Here is a 17,906-nt window from a genome sequence, read left to right on the forward strand (position 1 = left end):
GGAAGTCAGCATGCTGTTATCTGCAGTAAAAGAAAGGAGGAAATGGAGAGTACTAACCTGTGCTCTACAATTTATTCTGTTAACATGTTTACAGCAAACTGGAAGTGACATTTGTACTTTAAGATGCCCAGGCTTTTAAAAATGTGCAAAACTTGCATGCCAACTGTAGACGCATCCCCTACCCATATAGGACCTAACACAACAGGAAATAGGGAGGGTGCATGTGCAGATCAGACAAAAAAAATTTCTTGCAAGCATATACATTGGCTATGGTCCATTGTCTCCATGAAAATGCCAGACACCACTAGTAAAAGTGCTAGTGAATGCTACTATGTTGTAACCTCTACAACTGGAGCTATTTATATCTCATTGACCATCCCTACTAACAACACAGTTCTATCAGTCATTGTGGGAGCTCTTTTGAAAGCCAAGTTCTCCTGGGTTCATGCCTTAGCACTTTTTAGTGCCTATATCACTACTATAATTTGGCAGCTTCCAGTAAGTTGCATTAGACCTCCTTCACCTTAGCAATCCATCTATGTTTCCTACCTTTCCAATTCCATGCTCTACAACATATCTCTGTTTTATAAAGTATGTTGAATTATTTGCTTCACCTACTGCTGTATTGTGAAACAAGGGTATCTCTCTCTCAAACGCACGCACGCACGCACGCACGCACGCACACTTTAACTGTATTTGAAGCTTCCATACTTTTCACAGTTAGCTCCAGTTGAAAATCCTTTGCAGTCCTTGCAGGCACCTGTGACTGGATCACATGTCTCAGAGTTGCCATTACACTGGCAGGGTTTACATTTTGGAAATTTATAGTATCCTGGAAGGCAGCTGTCACAACGATGACCTTGAATGTCACTGCGGCAAGTACACTGTCCAGTTACCTGATCACACAAGGAGTTTATGGAACCATCTACATCACAATCACACTCTAGAAAAAAAAATCAAAAGCATAGATATTAGCATTATTATGACATTCTTCAGTGTCTAGGTAGGCCACAACTTTTAGAAAAGCTGCATAGAATTTTATCCTTACAAGAAAAATAAATGAATACTCAGATATTATCTAATCTCCATTAATAATATTTCAAAGTGTAGTCCCTGTTGATTGAACGTTATTGCTGAGAGAAGGTAAGATATTCTCCACATCTTCATGAACATAGGAAATTAAGAGATGGGCACCGCTCCTGAGTCCAACCTATGCGTTGTGGGGAAAGAGACCTTTTACTTATGTGTGGATAGCAATCTCCCCTTGCAGCACAGTCTGCATAGTGTTTGTCTGTTCTCCCCGTGTCTGAGTGGGTTTCCTCTGGGCAATCTGGTTTCCTCCCGCATCCCCAAAACATACAGATAAGTTAATAGGCTTTCCCCTAAATTGGCCCTAGACTATGATACATACACTACACTATACAGAAAAATTGTCCTTAGGCTGCAATACATACATAGACATATGACTATGGTAGGGATTAAATTGAGGATGCCCCTTAGGGATTGTTAGGTGACAAGACAATATACTCTGTACAACACTACAGAAGATGTTGACGCTATGTAAATACCAATAATAGTAATAATAATACTTACACCTCTGCTATTGCACCCATTCAACAGTTACCAGGGATGGAGTTCTGACAACGTCTCCTCCACAATATGATTCAACCTCCACCTTCGAGCCTCTAGCAGTGAAGAAGGGTTTATGGGCTGGACCTATAATGCCTTATTAGTCCACCATCACTGCTCAGACTGCACATGACTTAGTCTCTATAGGACATGAAATAGACATCTAATGCCTGTTTATACCCACCTCTCACCCCTCTACATGTGAACATCACCACCAACGTGGATGTGTGAGTTATTTTGTTTTGATATTTGAAAACTTGAATAAAGTAGTGTGTGTTTGCACAAGCAATGCTGGTGTCTTCATTTCATGTGTTTGTGATTATGTCTTCTTCCTGTTTCCTGCTATACCATGGAGCATGCTGTAAACACAGTATATCAGTTATTGTTGCAACTTTGCACAAGAGGGTTTGTTCTATCCCCACTGGATTATCTGTAGCTCACAGAAGTGCTGCACCACTGTGCTTTCTTTTGTATATACCTCCATATCACAATTTATCTGTTTTAAGTATTTTAGGCAAGTCTTTACTGTATACCAGATCTTAATCGCAAGCCTCAGCATTAATTACACAACCAGCTTTCAGTTACATATGACTTTTCCCAGTACTAAAAACTAGCAAGCAGTTACTAATAATATATTTCCAAGTATCTGTATTGTCCACATTTCTTATATTATGAATACACTTCTACTTTGTGTTACATTATGACTGTCAATCAAACAGGGTAGAAACTGTTCTAATAAACAGAATTTCACTTCCTCTGCAGTTCAGTTCAGAAAGGAGTAATTTTCTCCAGCTTCATTTGTTACCTGGTCTTGACCATGTCCTCCCTACTGCCCTGGATTATTTCCCCAATGAACATGCCCATAGATTATGTGAGTGCAACTTTTCTATACACAACTGACACTTAGACTGTTCCACTTCAAATCATTTCTTACTTGTACAATTCCGATGACGTCCAGATCCAAAGTAACCTGGGAGACACAGCTCACATTTTGGTCCATATGCATTGTTTAAACATTTTAAACACTCTCCGGTTAACGTATCACATGATCCAGGATCTGTAACATCCATGTTGTCATTGCACTGACATGGTGAACATTCTTCACCTTCTTCAAGATTTCCATAAAATCCAGCAGGGCACTCATTACATTTCTTTCCTTAAAACAAGCAATCACTGTTACAAGTACTACTACTACTAATAATAATAAAAACAACAACAAATATGTAGTAATCTTTGTAAAAACGTATTCAAATGGGTTATGTGGGTTATATCTGTCTAGAGAAGCTGATTTTGTTCACTCTAATTTGTTTAAATACAAGTAATTCTGTTTTCTTATGTGTCAGGAATAAGAAATATTCTGTCAATTGAAAAATAAAATTTTAACTTTCAGATTTAGATTTAACTTTTCAACAGGCAGTTGCCAGTTAAAGAAAAAATACACTGGCCCATATGCAATTCACCTTTTCACCTGACTTTTCTCCTAGGAGATAATTTTTCATTTTCGATTTAAAATAACTTTTTAGCATTTTACAATGGGAAAGGTACCAAAAAGTAGGTGAAAAACTACTGTCAACATTATTTTGAGTATTTGTTTGCAGATAGTTTAAAAGTCATTGTTTTGCACAATTTTTAAAACTATCACCTAGGAGAAAACCCAGGGGAAAAAGTGAATTGCATATGGCCAACTGTTGTCAATAAGTCTCTCTAAATATTAATCAATGTTGCACAATATATATATATATATATATATACATATTGCTATTTATAAAAGTAGTAAACCTTTATTACTGGACCCCTCCCCCCCGAAAAATGTAAAAATATGCATATATTGAAAAATATTGACAAACATCTTTCACACAAGTAGTGTGGTGAAAAAAAATGAAGAGCGTCAGATTTTGTTTTGAAATAATTTGCCATTTGTGAAAATTATTGCAACCAAAGGCCTTTTACGATTCCCTTTCCAGAACCATTACAACTTTTGGGATTTGGAGCACTATTTAAAAAAGTCCGTGAAAGTGATAGCCCCCTAATAATTGTATTAAAGCAGAGCTAGCATGGTTGTGATACAATAGCAGAGAAAACAAATGCTAGCTTGCTATTAAATTGATGTTAAATAGCACAAAATAGTAGATCATTTGTAACTATTAGAGAACTTAAAGTATAAAAAATGATGTTTAATATAACCATGTATTATCAGTAGAAAATCTCCTTAATATAACCATGTATTATCAGTAAAACAAAAAAACATACCAGTGTATCCTTCAAGGCAGTTGCAGGTCACCTCCAAAGTGATAGGATCCTGTTGACAGGAATGTGCATTATATTGATTGCTTGTAGGAGAGTCTGGGCACATGCACGGTTGACATGGCTGTCCTAGTAATGGATTTCCATAGTAATTTTCTAGACATCTGTAAAAAAAATATTATAAAATATAAAGTCAGTGTGGTTAAAAACTTACAGCATTACCTGGTCTTTTATACTTTTTCTATACTATTTTAGCAACAGTGTCATTCATTTAACCACTTGAGGACCGCCCCCAGCCGATGGGCGGCGGCAAAGACTGGGCCCAAACGACCGCAATACGCCCATCGGCGGGGGCGGCTGCGGGAGTGGCTATGCGGCGATCGCGTCATTCGTGACGCGATCAGCCGCCGGGGACTGGCTCCGCCCACCGCTCGTACTAACCCGCCGGCCGTTCGGAAGCGCCGGCGGGTTACTAGCACCCGGATCGCCGCATGTACTTAGTATAATAGGCTTTGTAATGTATACAAAGCCTATTATACTGGCTGCCTCCTGCCCTGGTGGTCCCAGTGTCCGAGGGACCACCAGGGCAGGCTGCAGCCACCCTAGTCTGCACCAAAGCACACTGATTTCCCCCCCCCCGCCCCCTGATCGCCCACAGCACCCCTCAGACCCCCCCTGCCCACCCCCCAGACCACTGTTTGCACCCAGTCACCCCCCTAATCACCCATCAATCACTCCCTGTCACTATCTGTCAACGCTATTTTTTTTTTATCCCCCCCCGCCCACTGCCCCCTTCTGATCACCCCCCACCCCTCAGATTCTCCCCAGACCCCCCCCCAGACCCCCCCCCCCCCCCGTGTACTGTATGCATCTATCCCCCCTGATCACCTGTCAATCACCTGTCAATCACCCATCAATCACCCGTCAATCACCCGTCAATCACCCCCTGTCACTGCTACCCATCAATCAGCCCCTAACCTGCCCCTTGCGGGCAATCTGATCACCCACCCACACCAATAGATCGCCCGCAGATCCGACATCAGATCACCTCCCAAGTGCAGTGTTTACATCTCTTCTCTCCTCTAAACACCCACTAATTACCCATCAATCACCCATCAATCACCCCCTATCACCACCTGTCACTGTTACCCATCAGATTAGACCCTAATCTACCCCTTGCGGGCACCCAATCACCCGCCCACACGCTCAGATTGCCCTCAGACCCCCCTTTATCAATTCGCCAGTGCAATATTTACATCTGTTATTCCCTGTAATAACCCACTGATCACCTGTCAATCACCTATCAATCACCCCCTGTCACTGCCACCCATCAATCACCCCCTGTCACTGCCACCCATCAATCAGCCCCTAACCTGCCCCTTGCAGGCAATCTGATCACCCACCCACACCAATAGATCGCCCGCAGATCCGACATCAGATCACCTCCCAAATCCATCGTTTACATCTATTCTCTCCTCTAAACACCCACTAATTACCCATCAATCACCCCCTATCACCACCTGTCACTGTTACCCATCAGATTAGACCCTAATCTGCCCCTTGCGGGCACCCAATCACCCGCCCACACGCTCAGATTGCCCTCAGACCCCCCTTTATCAATTCGCCAGTGCAATATTTACATCTGTTATTCCCTGTAATAACCCACTGATCACCTGTCAATCACCTGTCAATCACCCCCTGTCACTGCCACCCATCAATCACCCCCTGTCACTGCCACCCATCAATCAGCCCCTAACCTGCCCCTTGCGGGCAATCTGATCACCCACCCACACCAATAGATCGCCCGCAGATCCGACATCAGATCACCTCCCAAGTGCAGTGTTTACATCTCTTCTCTCCTCTAAACACCCACTAATTACCCATCAATCACCCCCTATCACCACCTGTCACTGTTATCCATCAGATTAGACCCTAATCTGCCCCTTGCGGGCACCCAATCACCCGCCCACACACTCAGATTGCTCTCAGACCCCCCCTTATCAATTCGCCAGTGCAATATTTACATCTGTTATTCCCTGTAATAACCCACTGATCATCTGTCAATCACCTATCAATCACCCCCTGTCACTGCCACCCATCAATCACCCCCTGTCACTGCCACCCATCAATCAGCCCCTAACTTGCCCCTTGCGGGCAATCTGATCACCCACCCACACCAATAGATCGCCCGCAGATCCGACATCAGATCACCTCCCAAGTGCAGTGTTTACATCTCTTCTCTCCTCTAAACACCCACTAATTACCCATCAATCACCCCCTATCACCACCTGTCATGGTTACCCATCAGATTAGACCCTAATCTGCCCCTTGCGGGCACCCAATCAGCCGCCCACACCTCAGAACGTCCTCAGACCCCAGCCCTGATCACCTCGCTAGTGCATTGCTTGCATCTATTTCCCCCCTCTAATCACACCTTGAGACACCCATCAATCACCTCCTGTCACCCCCTAGCACACCTACCCATCAGATCAGGCCCTAATTTGCCCCGTGTGGGCTCCTGATCACTCGGCCAAACCCTCAGATCCCCCTCAGACCCCCTTCCGATCACCTCCCAAGTGCATTGATTGCATCTATTTTCCCCTCTAACCGCCCCCTGAGACACCCATCAATCACCTCCTGTCACCCCCCTAGCACTCCTATCCATCAGATCAGGCCCAAAACATCCTGTCATCTAAGAGGTCACCCTGCTTATGACCGGTTCCACAAAATTTGCCCCCTCATAGACCACCTGTCATCAAAATTTGCAGATGCTTATACCCCTGATCAGTCATTTTGAGAAATTTGGTTTCCAGACTAATCACAGTTTTGGGCCCGTAAAATGCCAGGGCAGTATAGGAACCCCACAAGTGACCCCATTTTAGAAAGAAGACACCCCAAGGTATTCTGTTAGGTGTATGATGAGTTCATAGAAGATTTTATTTTTTGTCAAAAGTTAGTGGAAATTGGATTTTTATTGTTTTTTTCACAAAGTGTCATTTTTCACTAACTTGTGACAAAAAATAAAATCTTCTATGAACTCACCATACCACTAACGGAATACCTTGGGGTGTCTTCTTTCTAAAATGGGGTCACTTGTAGGGTTCCTATACTGCCCTGGCATTTTAGGGGCCCTAAACCGTGAGGAGTAGTCTAGAAAACAAATGCCTCAAAATGACCTGTGAATAGGACGTTGGGCCCCTTAGCGCACCTAGGCTGCAAAAAAGTGTCACACATGTGGTATCGCCATACTCAGGAGAAGTAGTATAATGTGTTTTGTGGTGTATTTTTACACATACCCATGCTGGGTGGGAGAAATCTCTCTGTAAATGGACAATTGTGTGTAAAAAAAATCAAAAATGTGTCATTTACAGAGATATTTCTCCCACCCAGCATGGTTATATGTAAAAATACACCACAAAACACATTATACTACTTCTTCTGAGTACGGCGATACCACATGTGTGACACTTTTTTGCAGCCTAACTGTGCTAAGGGGCCCAAAGTCCAATGAGTACCTTTAGGATTTCACAGGTCATTTTGAGACATTTGGGTTCAAGACTACTCCTCACGGTTTAGGGCCCCTAAAATGCCAGGGCAGTATAGGAACCCCACAAGTGACCCCATTTTAGAAAGAAGACACCCCAAGGTATTCTGTATGCTGTTTATTTTTTGTCACAAGTTAGCGGAAATTGATATGTATTGTTTTTTTTTTCACAAAGTGTCATTTTCCGCTAACTTGTGACAAAAAAAAATCTTCTATGAACTCACCATACTCCTAACAGAATACCTTGGGGTGTCTTCTTTCTAAAATGGGGTCACTTGTGGGGTTCCTATACTGCCCTGGCATTTTAGGGGCCCTAAACCGTGAGCAGTAGTCTAGAACCCAAATGCCTTAAAATGACCTGTGAATAGGACGTTAGGCCCCTTAGCGCACCTAGGTTGCAAAAAAGTGTCACATGTGGTATCGCCGTACTCAGAAGAAGTAGTATATTGTGTTTTGGGGTGTATTTTTACACATACCCATGCTGGGTGGGAGAAATATCTCTGTAAAAGGACAATTGTGTGTAAAAAAAATCAAACAATTGTCATTTACAGAGATATTTCTCCCACCCAGCATGGGTATGTGTAAAAATACACCCCAAAACACATTATACTACTTCTCCTGAGTACGGCGGTACCACATGTGTGGCACTTTTTTGCACCCTAAGTGCGCTAAGAGGCCCAAAGTCCAATGAGTACCTTTAGGATTTCACAGGTCATTTTGCGACATTTGGTTTCAAGACTACTCCTCACGGTTTAGGGCCCCTAAAATGCCAGGGCAGTATAGGAACCCCACAAATGACCCCATTTTAGAAAGAAGACACCCCAAGGTATTCCGTTAGGAGTATGGTGAGTTCATAGAAGATTTTATTTTTTGTCACAAGTTAGCGGAAAATGACACTTTGTGAAAAAAAACAATTAAAATCAATTTCCGCTAACTTGTGACAAAAAAAATCTTCTATGAACTCACCATCCTCCTAACGGAATACCTTGGGGTGTCTTCTTTCTAAAATGGGGTAATTTGTGGGGTTCCTATACTGTCCTGGCATTTTAGGGGCCCTAAAGCGTGAGGAGTAGTCTTGAAACGAAATTTCTCAAAATGACCTGTGAAATCCTAAAGGTACTCATTGAACTTTGGGCCCCTTAGCGCAGTTAGGGTGCAAAAAAGTGCCACACATGTGGTATCGCCGTACTCAGGAGAAGTAGTATAATGTGTTTTGGGGTGTATTTTTCCACATACCCATGCTGAGTGGGAGAAATATCTCTATAAATAGACAATTGTGTGTAAAAAAAATAAAACAATTGTCATTTACGGAGATATTTCTCCCACCCAGCATGGGTATGTGTAAAAATACACCCCAAAACACATTATTCTACTTCTCCTGAGTACGGCAATACCACATGTGTGGCACTTTTTTGCAGCCTAACTGCGCTAAGGGGCCAAAAGTCCAATGAGCATCTTTAGGCTTTACAGGGATGCTTACAATTAGGCACCCTCCAAAATGCCAGGACAGTGAACACACACCCGACAAATGACCCCATTTTGGAAAGTAGACACTTCAAGGTATTCAGAGAGGAGCATAGTGAGTCCGTGGCAGATTTCATTTTTTTTTGTCGCAAGTTAGAAGAAATGGAAACTTTTTCTTTTTCTTTTTTTTTGTCAGAAAGTGTCATTTTCCGCTAACTTGTGACAAAAAATAAAATCTTCTATGAACTCACCATGCCTCTCACTGAATACTTTGGGATGTCTTCTTTCCAAAATGGGGTCATTTGGGGGGTATTTGTACTATCCTGGAATTTTAGCCCCTCATGAAACCTGACAGGTGGTCAGAAAAGTCAGAGATGCTTGAAAATGGGAAAATTCACTTTTGGCACCATAGTTTGTAAACGCTATAACTTTTACCCAATCCAATAAATATACACTGAATGTTTTTTTTTATCAAAGACATGTAGCAGAATAACTTTCGCGCTCAAATGTATAGGAAATTTTACTTTATTTGAAAAATGTCAGCACAGCAAGTTAAAAAAGTCATTTTTTTGCCAAAATTCATGTCTTTTTTGATGAATATAATAAAAACTAAAACTCGCAGCAGCAATCAAATAGCAGCAAAAGAAAGCTGTATTAGTGACAAGAAAAGGAGGTAAAATTCATTTAGGTGGTAGGTTGTATGACCGAGCAATAAACCGTGAAAGCTGCAGTGGTCTGAATGGAGAAAAAGGCTCTGGTCCTTAAGGGGCGAAAAGACTGTGGTCCTGAAGTGGTTAAGCCCAGGAGAAACACATGTTTTCCCACAATGCATAATACAGCAGGTAAGAAGTAACATGAATCTAAGCATTACTTTTAAAGTGTACCTGAACTATCTCAACAGAGCTAATTAGCTAGCTTTAGGCAGGGCCAGTGCTTCCATAGAGGGAATTGCCCCAGGGCCCAGGAGCCTGTAGGGGCCCCTCAAGGTGTCCCCACAACTTAGCTATGCTCCCCAGGGCCCTTGAAATGTCTTTGGCAAAGTAGCTTCTCACCTGAACCCGACAAGCAAGCTCCTCTGTCAGTCCGTGGCTCTGTGCACTCCCCGACTTTATACTTGCAGGGAAGTCTCTCCTCTGTGACCTGGTGGCATGATATTACTGGTAGCATGTTATTATGTAAAAACATGCTGCTGGGACACAGAGGAGGAGGGCCACTGCAACAATGAAGTTGGGGAGTGCACAGAGCCATGTGCTGACAGAGGAGAGTTCCCGCTGGCAGAGGTGATATGCTACTCCGCCGAAGACATTGCAGGGGCTCTGGGAAGAATAGTTAACGGTGGGGGAGGGGGGCAGCCAGATCAGAAGCCCTAAAAAAATTTAGCTGCAATAAAGAGTCCCAATGAGCTTTTAGGTTGGGGAAGTCTGTGTCTCCCCCTGGGCATTTCATCCGTAGCAGGGTGAGCTGTCATTTGGCTTACCGTGCGCCAAGCTGACCAGCAGTGTACTGTGTTTTTCTTCCCCCTCTCTCTTCTACTCAGTAATGGCTGTATTGTGCATCTGCTTATACTTATACACGTATACTTTTTTTTGCGTTTACATTTTTTTTTTGCGATAGTGATACTTTAAGCACTTATTTGCCACCTTACCTCTTTGAGCCTCTGAATCTGACATGGTGTTAGAAATGGGGGAGTATTTCCAATGGTCCTCCATGTCTCACCAAAAACCTTTTTGTATGTCACGGTTCCCTAGAAATATCACTGTCCTTATTCTGAGCTATAGATTATGGTATTTGCTGATAAACTACTACTACTGTTATTAAATATGTAATTAGACACATGGGCCCATATGCAATTAACGTTTTCTTCTGAGTTTTCTCCTAGGTGATATTTTTACACCTTGTCAATAAAACACCTTTTAAACCACCAGCAAGCAAGACAATTCTCAGAATATTTTGATAGTATTTTTTTTTACTTATTTGTTGCTACTTTTTCAATTGTAAAAGTACAGAAAAATCATTTTAAAGGGAGAATTAAAAAGGATCTGCTAGGAGAAAACTCGGTTGACAAAGTTAATTGCATATGGGCCTAAGGCCCCTACTCAATTCACTTTTTCGCCTCGGTGATATTTTTACACCTTATCGATCAAATGCCTTGTCAGCCACCATAAAGCAAGAAAATATGCAGAATCCTTTAGTAGTACTTTCTCATCTACTTTTTAGTACTTTTTCAGTTGTGAAGTGGTAAAACGTTATTATTACCAGAAGATGAACAATTATCTACTAGGAGAAAACTTAGGAGAAAAAGTGAATTGAATAAGGCCTCAAATATCAATTTCCCTCGTCCCTAGCTTGTTGCTACAGTGGGCTTGGAAACCCTGCCTCTTGCTATCCAATATTCAGCAGAGTAATTAATCTTGGAAACATAAATATTTGGACAGAGACAACGTTTTCCTAATTGTGGTTCTGTACATTACCACAATGAATTTTAAATGAACCAATTCAGATGCAGTTGAAGTGCCGACTTTCAGCTTTACTCAGTGGGTTGAAAAAACAATTGTATAAAAATGTGAGGCAACGAAAGTATTTTTTTTAACACAATTCCTTCATTTCGGGGGCTCAAAAGTAATTGGACAGTTCACTCAAAGGCTATTTCATAGGCAGGTGTGGGCAAGTCCATTGTTATGACATTATCAATTAAGCAGATAAAAGGCCAGAAGTTGATTTGAGGTGTGGTGCTTGCATGTGGACGATTTTGTTGTGAACAAATAACCTGCAGTCAGATGAGCTCTCCATGCAAATGAAAGAAGTCTTCCTTAAAGAGAATCTGTACTCTAAAATTCTTACAATAGAAAGCATACCATTCTATTCATTATGTTCTCCTGGGCCCCTCTGTGCTGTTTCTGCCACTCCCAGCTGCAATCCTGACTTGTAATTGCCAGTTTTAGGCAGTGTTTACAAACAAAAGACATGGCTGCTAAAAGCTTGTGATAGGCTGACAGGAGCTCAGTCTGTGACTCATACAGAGCATGCATGGGGCCTGGAGAGGGTGTGTATAGCTTCTATCCTATCACAAGCAGAACAGCACATTCCAGCTTGAGTGCCTGAGCCCGACAAAGCAGTCAGAGGAAAGAAGATTAGATCATATAACAGAGATAATACAGCCACTGTGCAACTAGGAACGGCTGCAGTAATCCAGACCACATTAGAACAGGTATAGGAACTTATAGGACACAAGAAATAAGGATGAACATTTTGTTACAGAGTCTCTTTAAGCTGCGAAAACAGAATAAACTCATCCAAGAAATTGCTACAATATTACAAGTACAGTTTGGTACATCATAACAAAGAAAGCAAGCACTGGTGAACTCAGCAATGTAAAAAGACCTGCACGTCAACGGAAGACAGTGGTGGATGATCCCAGATTTATTGACACGGTGAACAAAAACCACTTCACAACAGACAACCAAGTGAACAACACTCTTCAGAGGGTAGGTGTATCGATATCCAAGTCTACCATAAAGAGAAGACTTCATGAAAGTAAATACAGAGTGCACTGCAAGGTGCTAGCCACTCATAAGCCTCAAGAATAGAAAGGCTAGATGGGACTTTGCTAAAGAACATCTAAAAAAAGCCAGCACAGTTATAGAAAAAATAATTTGGACAGATGAAACCAAGATCAACCTCTACCAGAATGATGGCAATAAAAAAGTATAGAGAAGGCTCATTATCCAAAGCATACCACATAATCTGTAAAACATGGTGGAGGCAGTGTAATGGCTTGGGGCATGCATGGCTGCTAGTGGCACAGGGACACTAGTGTCTATTGATGATGTGACACAGGACTGTTTTTATACATTTGTAACACACACACACATGCACGCACGCATGCACGCATGCACATCTATACACACACGTAAAGGTTTTTCATACATCTCACAGTTGGTGCCAGTTGAAAATCCTTCGCAGTCCTCGCAGGCTCCTGTAACTGGATCACACGTCTTTGAACGGCCACTACATGGGCAAGGTCTACAGTTTGGAAATCCATAATATCCAGGAAGGCAGCTGTCACAGCGCCTGCCTTGAATGTCTTTACGGCAAGCACACTGTCCAGTTACCTGATCGCACAGTGTGCTGATGGAACCACTGCTATGACAGTCACATCCTAGGAGATGATAGAAATAACCATTACCATATATACACTACTTGACATACAAATTTACAAAATAACATATTATATGGAACAACATATTCATTTAGATTTTTTATTCTTCAGCCTCTGTACTGGATTGATGGACTCAATTGTCCGGGGATGTCATTTTGTAGTCCATCATATTGCCTTGTAATTTAAATGCATGTAGAAATACAATAGGGATAACAAGGCAAAGCAGGTCATTTTGGCGCAGCAGTGCTAGTTGCTACTCGGTGCCTCCACAGACCGCAATTCAAATTTGCACCTATGGGGGGCTGGGTGCTTAGTTTGGGTGTGGACACCTGGCTATGACATACCAGAGCACAAGAAACAGTTATACGTTCAGCTCCAGTGTAGCCAAATTTACATAGCAGCAGGGACAGAAGTTTAGTGTGAGGGCATAGTAATGGATTTTGGCTATACTATAGCCGAGGGATAGTGCTAGGCAATAAGGTAGCAGAGAAGGAGGTTAGGGTTAGGCATGGAGCGGGAGGTTTTTGTTAAGAGCTAAGCATGAAGGAGGAGGTTAGTTTTTGGTGTGGGGAACGAGGTTACTGTAAGGCATGGAGACAAAACTCAGTGTTATGCATGGAGAGGGAGGTTAATGTTAGGAAGGGAGAGCATGAAGCTATCGGTTCCATTCACACTAGAAGTACTTTTCTGAGCGTTTTGTGATTGACTAGCATTTTTAAAAAATCGCTCCCATTCACTTTCATTAAAATTGCGGAAAAATCCCCGTGATTTCACGATCACGTACATGAAAATCGTGGCGATTTTTACCACTATTTTAATGAAAGTGAATGGGAGAGATTTTAAAAAATGCTAATCAATTGCAAAACGCTCAGAAAAGTGCTTCTAGTGTGAATGGGCCCTCAAGAGTAAATCTGCATGCGTTTTCTGCATGCAGATTCGCATAACCAATATTAATCAATGGGCCTGTTTCCACTTGTCGGAAATTCGGTGTGGTGGACTGTGCAGAAAAAATCTGCACAGCAGAACCATCAGATTTCATACACCGCAAGGTTAGTGTGCGATTCGCCTGTAATGTAATTAATAGGAAAATGCATACATTTTCATTATGCACATTTTTCATGCGAATTTGTGTACGTTTTCGCTTAAAATCAATGTAAAAGCACACAGGCACTGACATGGTTAAATTCACATACTTATAAGCAGATGCGAAATTTAAAGCCTTTTCACGTTAAAATTTGCATACAAACGCATACGAATTCGCATCAGCATGCAAATTCGTTTTTGCGTTTTCTACAACGGAATCGCACCGCACTAGTGGAAATGGGCCCTAACTGATATTTTAAGTACGGTATATCTCATGCCAAAGTTCTTCTGTGGCAGTATTAAACATACCTACATGAATTGGTTTCTTACCCTTTTTTGTATTTTTTTGTTTATTATAAGTTTGAAATCCAATTTTTTGTGAATGGTCAGAAGTACCTCTCATTTATGACTTGATGCACCAAACTTCTGTGCTCTTAGTAAAATTATGGAACTAGTTTTCATCTTTCCACACTACTTTGCCAAAGAAAATGCTGTTCCACATCTTTATAATTGAAAAAATATAGACTGTCAAAAATAATTTTGAAATTGGGGAAATCGTGCTAAATACATTTGCTCCTATTCGAGACGATTGAGGACATGTTCACAATTTTAAATTGATGCAATTGTAATATTATTATTTTTTTTGGCACATTCATTCAGTTTGGAACTGGATAAATCAAAAGCAGTAGCTAATGACGAAGTTTGATTTAATTTTATGCTGCATACATTTGCATCTAATTAACAAAATTTACTTCCAATTGGCATTCGTTTTTCTAATTTACCATCTCTAACCTTTACAGTGAAACAGCTGTGTATATTTAAACTGCGGAGAATAATATTATGGCCACTTAATTTAACAACAACAACAACATAACCTTTAGGGCTCGTTTCCACTAGTGCGGTGCGGAATCGCCTGCACTCCACCGCGGACAAAATCGCATGCGGGTGCGATTCCGCATGCGTTTTTGCCGCGATTTCGCATGCGATTCCGCATAGGTAAGGCTGTATGCGATTTTAACCATGTCACTGCCTGAGTGAAATAACATTAATACCTATGCGAAATCGCATGCGATTTCCCTATTAGTTACATTAGCGGCGATTCGCGCACATTCCTTCTGCACGCGAAATCTGACGGCCCTGCCGTGCAGATTTCTGCCGCACCAAAAAACGCTGCCGCAGCCGCACAAGTGGAAACAGCCCCATCCACTTACATTACCTATGCGAATCCGCGTGCAGTGCCCGCATGCGGATTCGCTATAGTGGAAACGAGCCCTTAATCTCTGGTTGTATTTATGCATTTTATTTATAATTTTAAATTTACATGAAATTGTTGGACCATTGATACTACAGTTGCAATGGGCAGAAGCTAATCATTTCTGACCATTGTTGTGTTGGTTTCCAGTTTCATAGATGACTACTCATGATGTCAGTACAGTAACTGAAATATATATTATGACTGTAATACCTAGACAGCCACTAGGACCAAACCCATAGCTGCCAATAGCACACTTATCACAACAGCTTCCAACAACATTGGGCTTGCATTGACATCGTCCTCCAATTTCACTGCAACGGTTGCTCACAGATCCTTTAGAATTACAGGTACACTCTGAAAAAAAAGGATATTTTACTTTTAGTGTATTTTTTATTTTGTTTCCTCTATTTGTATGCAAATACCAAAAGTATCAACAGAATTATTACTTAAACTGCAATATAGTAAATCAACCACAATATGCCACTGTGTGTAAAATGTGATGATGATCCCTGTGGTATTGTGTTTTCCTGTATTCACTCTTGTTCCTCTCTGTTATAAGTAAGCTGCATTTCCTGATGGTGGTGTATAATATATCTCTGCATATTTTCTTCAGTCAAGTTCTAACTTGCTTTACTGGGTGCCTATCTGCGTGTACAGACCACTCTGCTCTGTCAAATACAAGCTTAGAGAAGCCAGCTGCCATCCTGCAGTTGGTATGGGTACCGTATGGCACTACTATTTCCAATGTTAACGCAGATGGAATGTTGGCAAAAGAAGAGGGCACCCATACAAAGTATCACCAGTATGGCTGCCCAATTCTTCCAGTTAAATAGATTATACTAAAACCGGTTTCACAAACTTTCAAACCTGCAAGATCATTTATCATTAGAAAATCGTGTTAATTTAGATGTAAAACTTAATTTTCTTAAAATTCTTTAGTTTTTAAAAAACAACATATACATTTTTAAGTTTTTACACTCTTGGGCCCATATGCAATTTACTTTTACTCATGAGTTTTCTCCTAGGAGATAATCTTCAACTTAATCTTCGACTTATAATAACTTTCTACCACTTTGCAATAGAATAAGTGCGAGAAAAAGTGCTATCAAAATTATTTTGAGCATTTGTTTGCTTGCTGGTGGTTTAAAAGGCATCTTATTGACAAGATTGAAAATTTCACCTAGGTGAAAACTCAGGTGAAAAAGTGAAATTGCATATGGGCCTTGGAGTGAATAGGGAACGACATTCTCCTTACCACCCACTATTCTGCTTTGAGTTTATTTTACCTGAGGTAATTCCTTCCTTTAATTTGGTTTGTAGTGTTCACTAGATAATACACTTAAGAATGTCTGTCTCTGAGGTAAATGTCAGGTTGGAATGTACTGATTTAAAGGAATGTTAAAAGGTTTTCTCCATGGGTATGAATGATTGTAGACTTAAGAGCAGTTGTAGACTAGAACTATTCTTTGGGCTGGACAGAAACCTTAAACTCCAGTTTTGTTAAGAAAAGAAAAACAAATCCTGTTCAGGTTTGGTCTGGTCACTATCAAATATTATTTCTCATTTTATTTTATCCTGCAACTATTACACACAGGAAACTTCACTCATAGATGATAATAATATAATAATAATAGTAATTATTATTATTATTATTATTATTATTATTATTATTATTATTATTATTATTATCATCATCATTATTGTTATTATTGTTATTATTATTATTATGATGAAATTATACAATGCTAACATCTTTGCAGAGTACATAGTCATGCCCCTAACTGTTCCTCAGGGAAGATCGCAAACTAATCCATAACTTAGAGAAGTCTTAAATCGGGATGAAACTATTTATTTGCTAACTAAAGAGAAAACAAGTAAGCTTTTGCCTGATGACTGTGCTCAGGGGAAAAATCGCACCACAATCAGATCGCACTAATGGAAACAGTCGCTGCCATTTCCTTTTGTTTTAATTGTAGCCGGCGTTTTGTGATCTGTTAGTGATCAGAGATGGATCACAAAACGCGGTATAGTGGAAAAGGGTCCTTACACACCCATATGGCAACTTGATCTTCTCATCAGTAAAATGAATCAGGTTTTTGCTGTCTGTTTATCCGACAGTTCTTCTGTCCAATATGGGGCTATTACTGAAATAACTCTTCACCTGTGTGTTACTGTCTCTCCAGGTTAATTAGAGTTCCTAGGTTTTGACATGATTCCTTGTTCTTTGTTCACTATCATCCTAGGACTGTCTTGGTTGTAGGCAAAAGACCCTCTTGTTTACTGGTCTTTTGGAAAAATCTCTTTTCAATTCTACTATTGTCAGCAATTCAGGTTGTCAATGCACCACCCTGAAAATGGTTCCACTGGAGTACAACAACTTTCTACCTCTTCTGGAAAGAAGCATGCTAACAGTCTCTCTACTGACCCATAGCACATAGATTTGATTTGGGTGAATTTACACATCAAACCAGATCTGAATGCTCTCAAGCATATAGGCTGTAAAAAAAAAAAATCATCAAGTCAACTAA

General features: G+C 40.9%; 1 protein-coding gene across 1 annotated transcript in view; it reads right to left on the reverse strand.

Annotated features, from left to right (window-relative positions):
- Nucleotides 1-17,906, reverse strand: part of LAMB4 (laminin subunit beta 4) — a 198,192-nt gene that overhangs the window by 74,185 nt on the left and 106,101 nt on the right. Inside the window, exons 20-24 of the mRNA XM_068273631.1 lie at nucleotides 15,589-15,732; nucleotides 12,809-13,040; nucleotides 3,880-4,037; nucleotides 2,564-2,785; nucleotides 712-943 (exon numbers count right to left, since the gene is read on the reverse strand). Coding sequence (XP_068129732.1) covers nucleotides 712-943; nucleotides 2,564-2,785; nucleotides 3,880-4,037; nucleotides 12,809-13,040; nucleotides 15,589-15,732 — 988 coding nt within the window. The remainder of the gene's footprint in view (nucleotides 1-711; nucleotides 944-2,563; nucleotides 2,786-3,879; nucleotides 4,038-12,808; nucleotides 13,041-15,588; nucleotides 15,733-17,906) is intronic.

Source organism: Hyperolius riggenbachi, chromosome 3 (assembly GCF_040937935.1).
Source record: "Hyperolius riggenbachi isolate aHypRig1 chromosome 3, aHypRig1.pri, whole genome shotgun sequence".
Taxonomy (NCBI): domain Eukaryota; kingdom Metazoa; phylum Chordata; class Amphibia; order Anura; family Hyperoliidae; genus Hyperolius; species Hyperolius riggenbachi.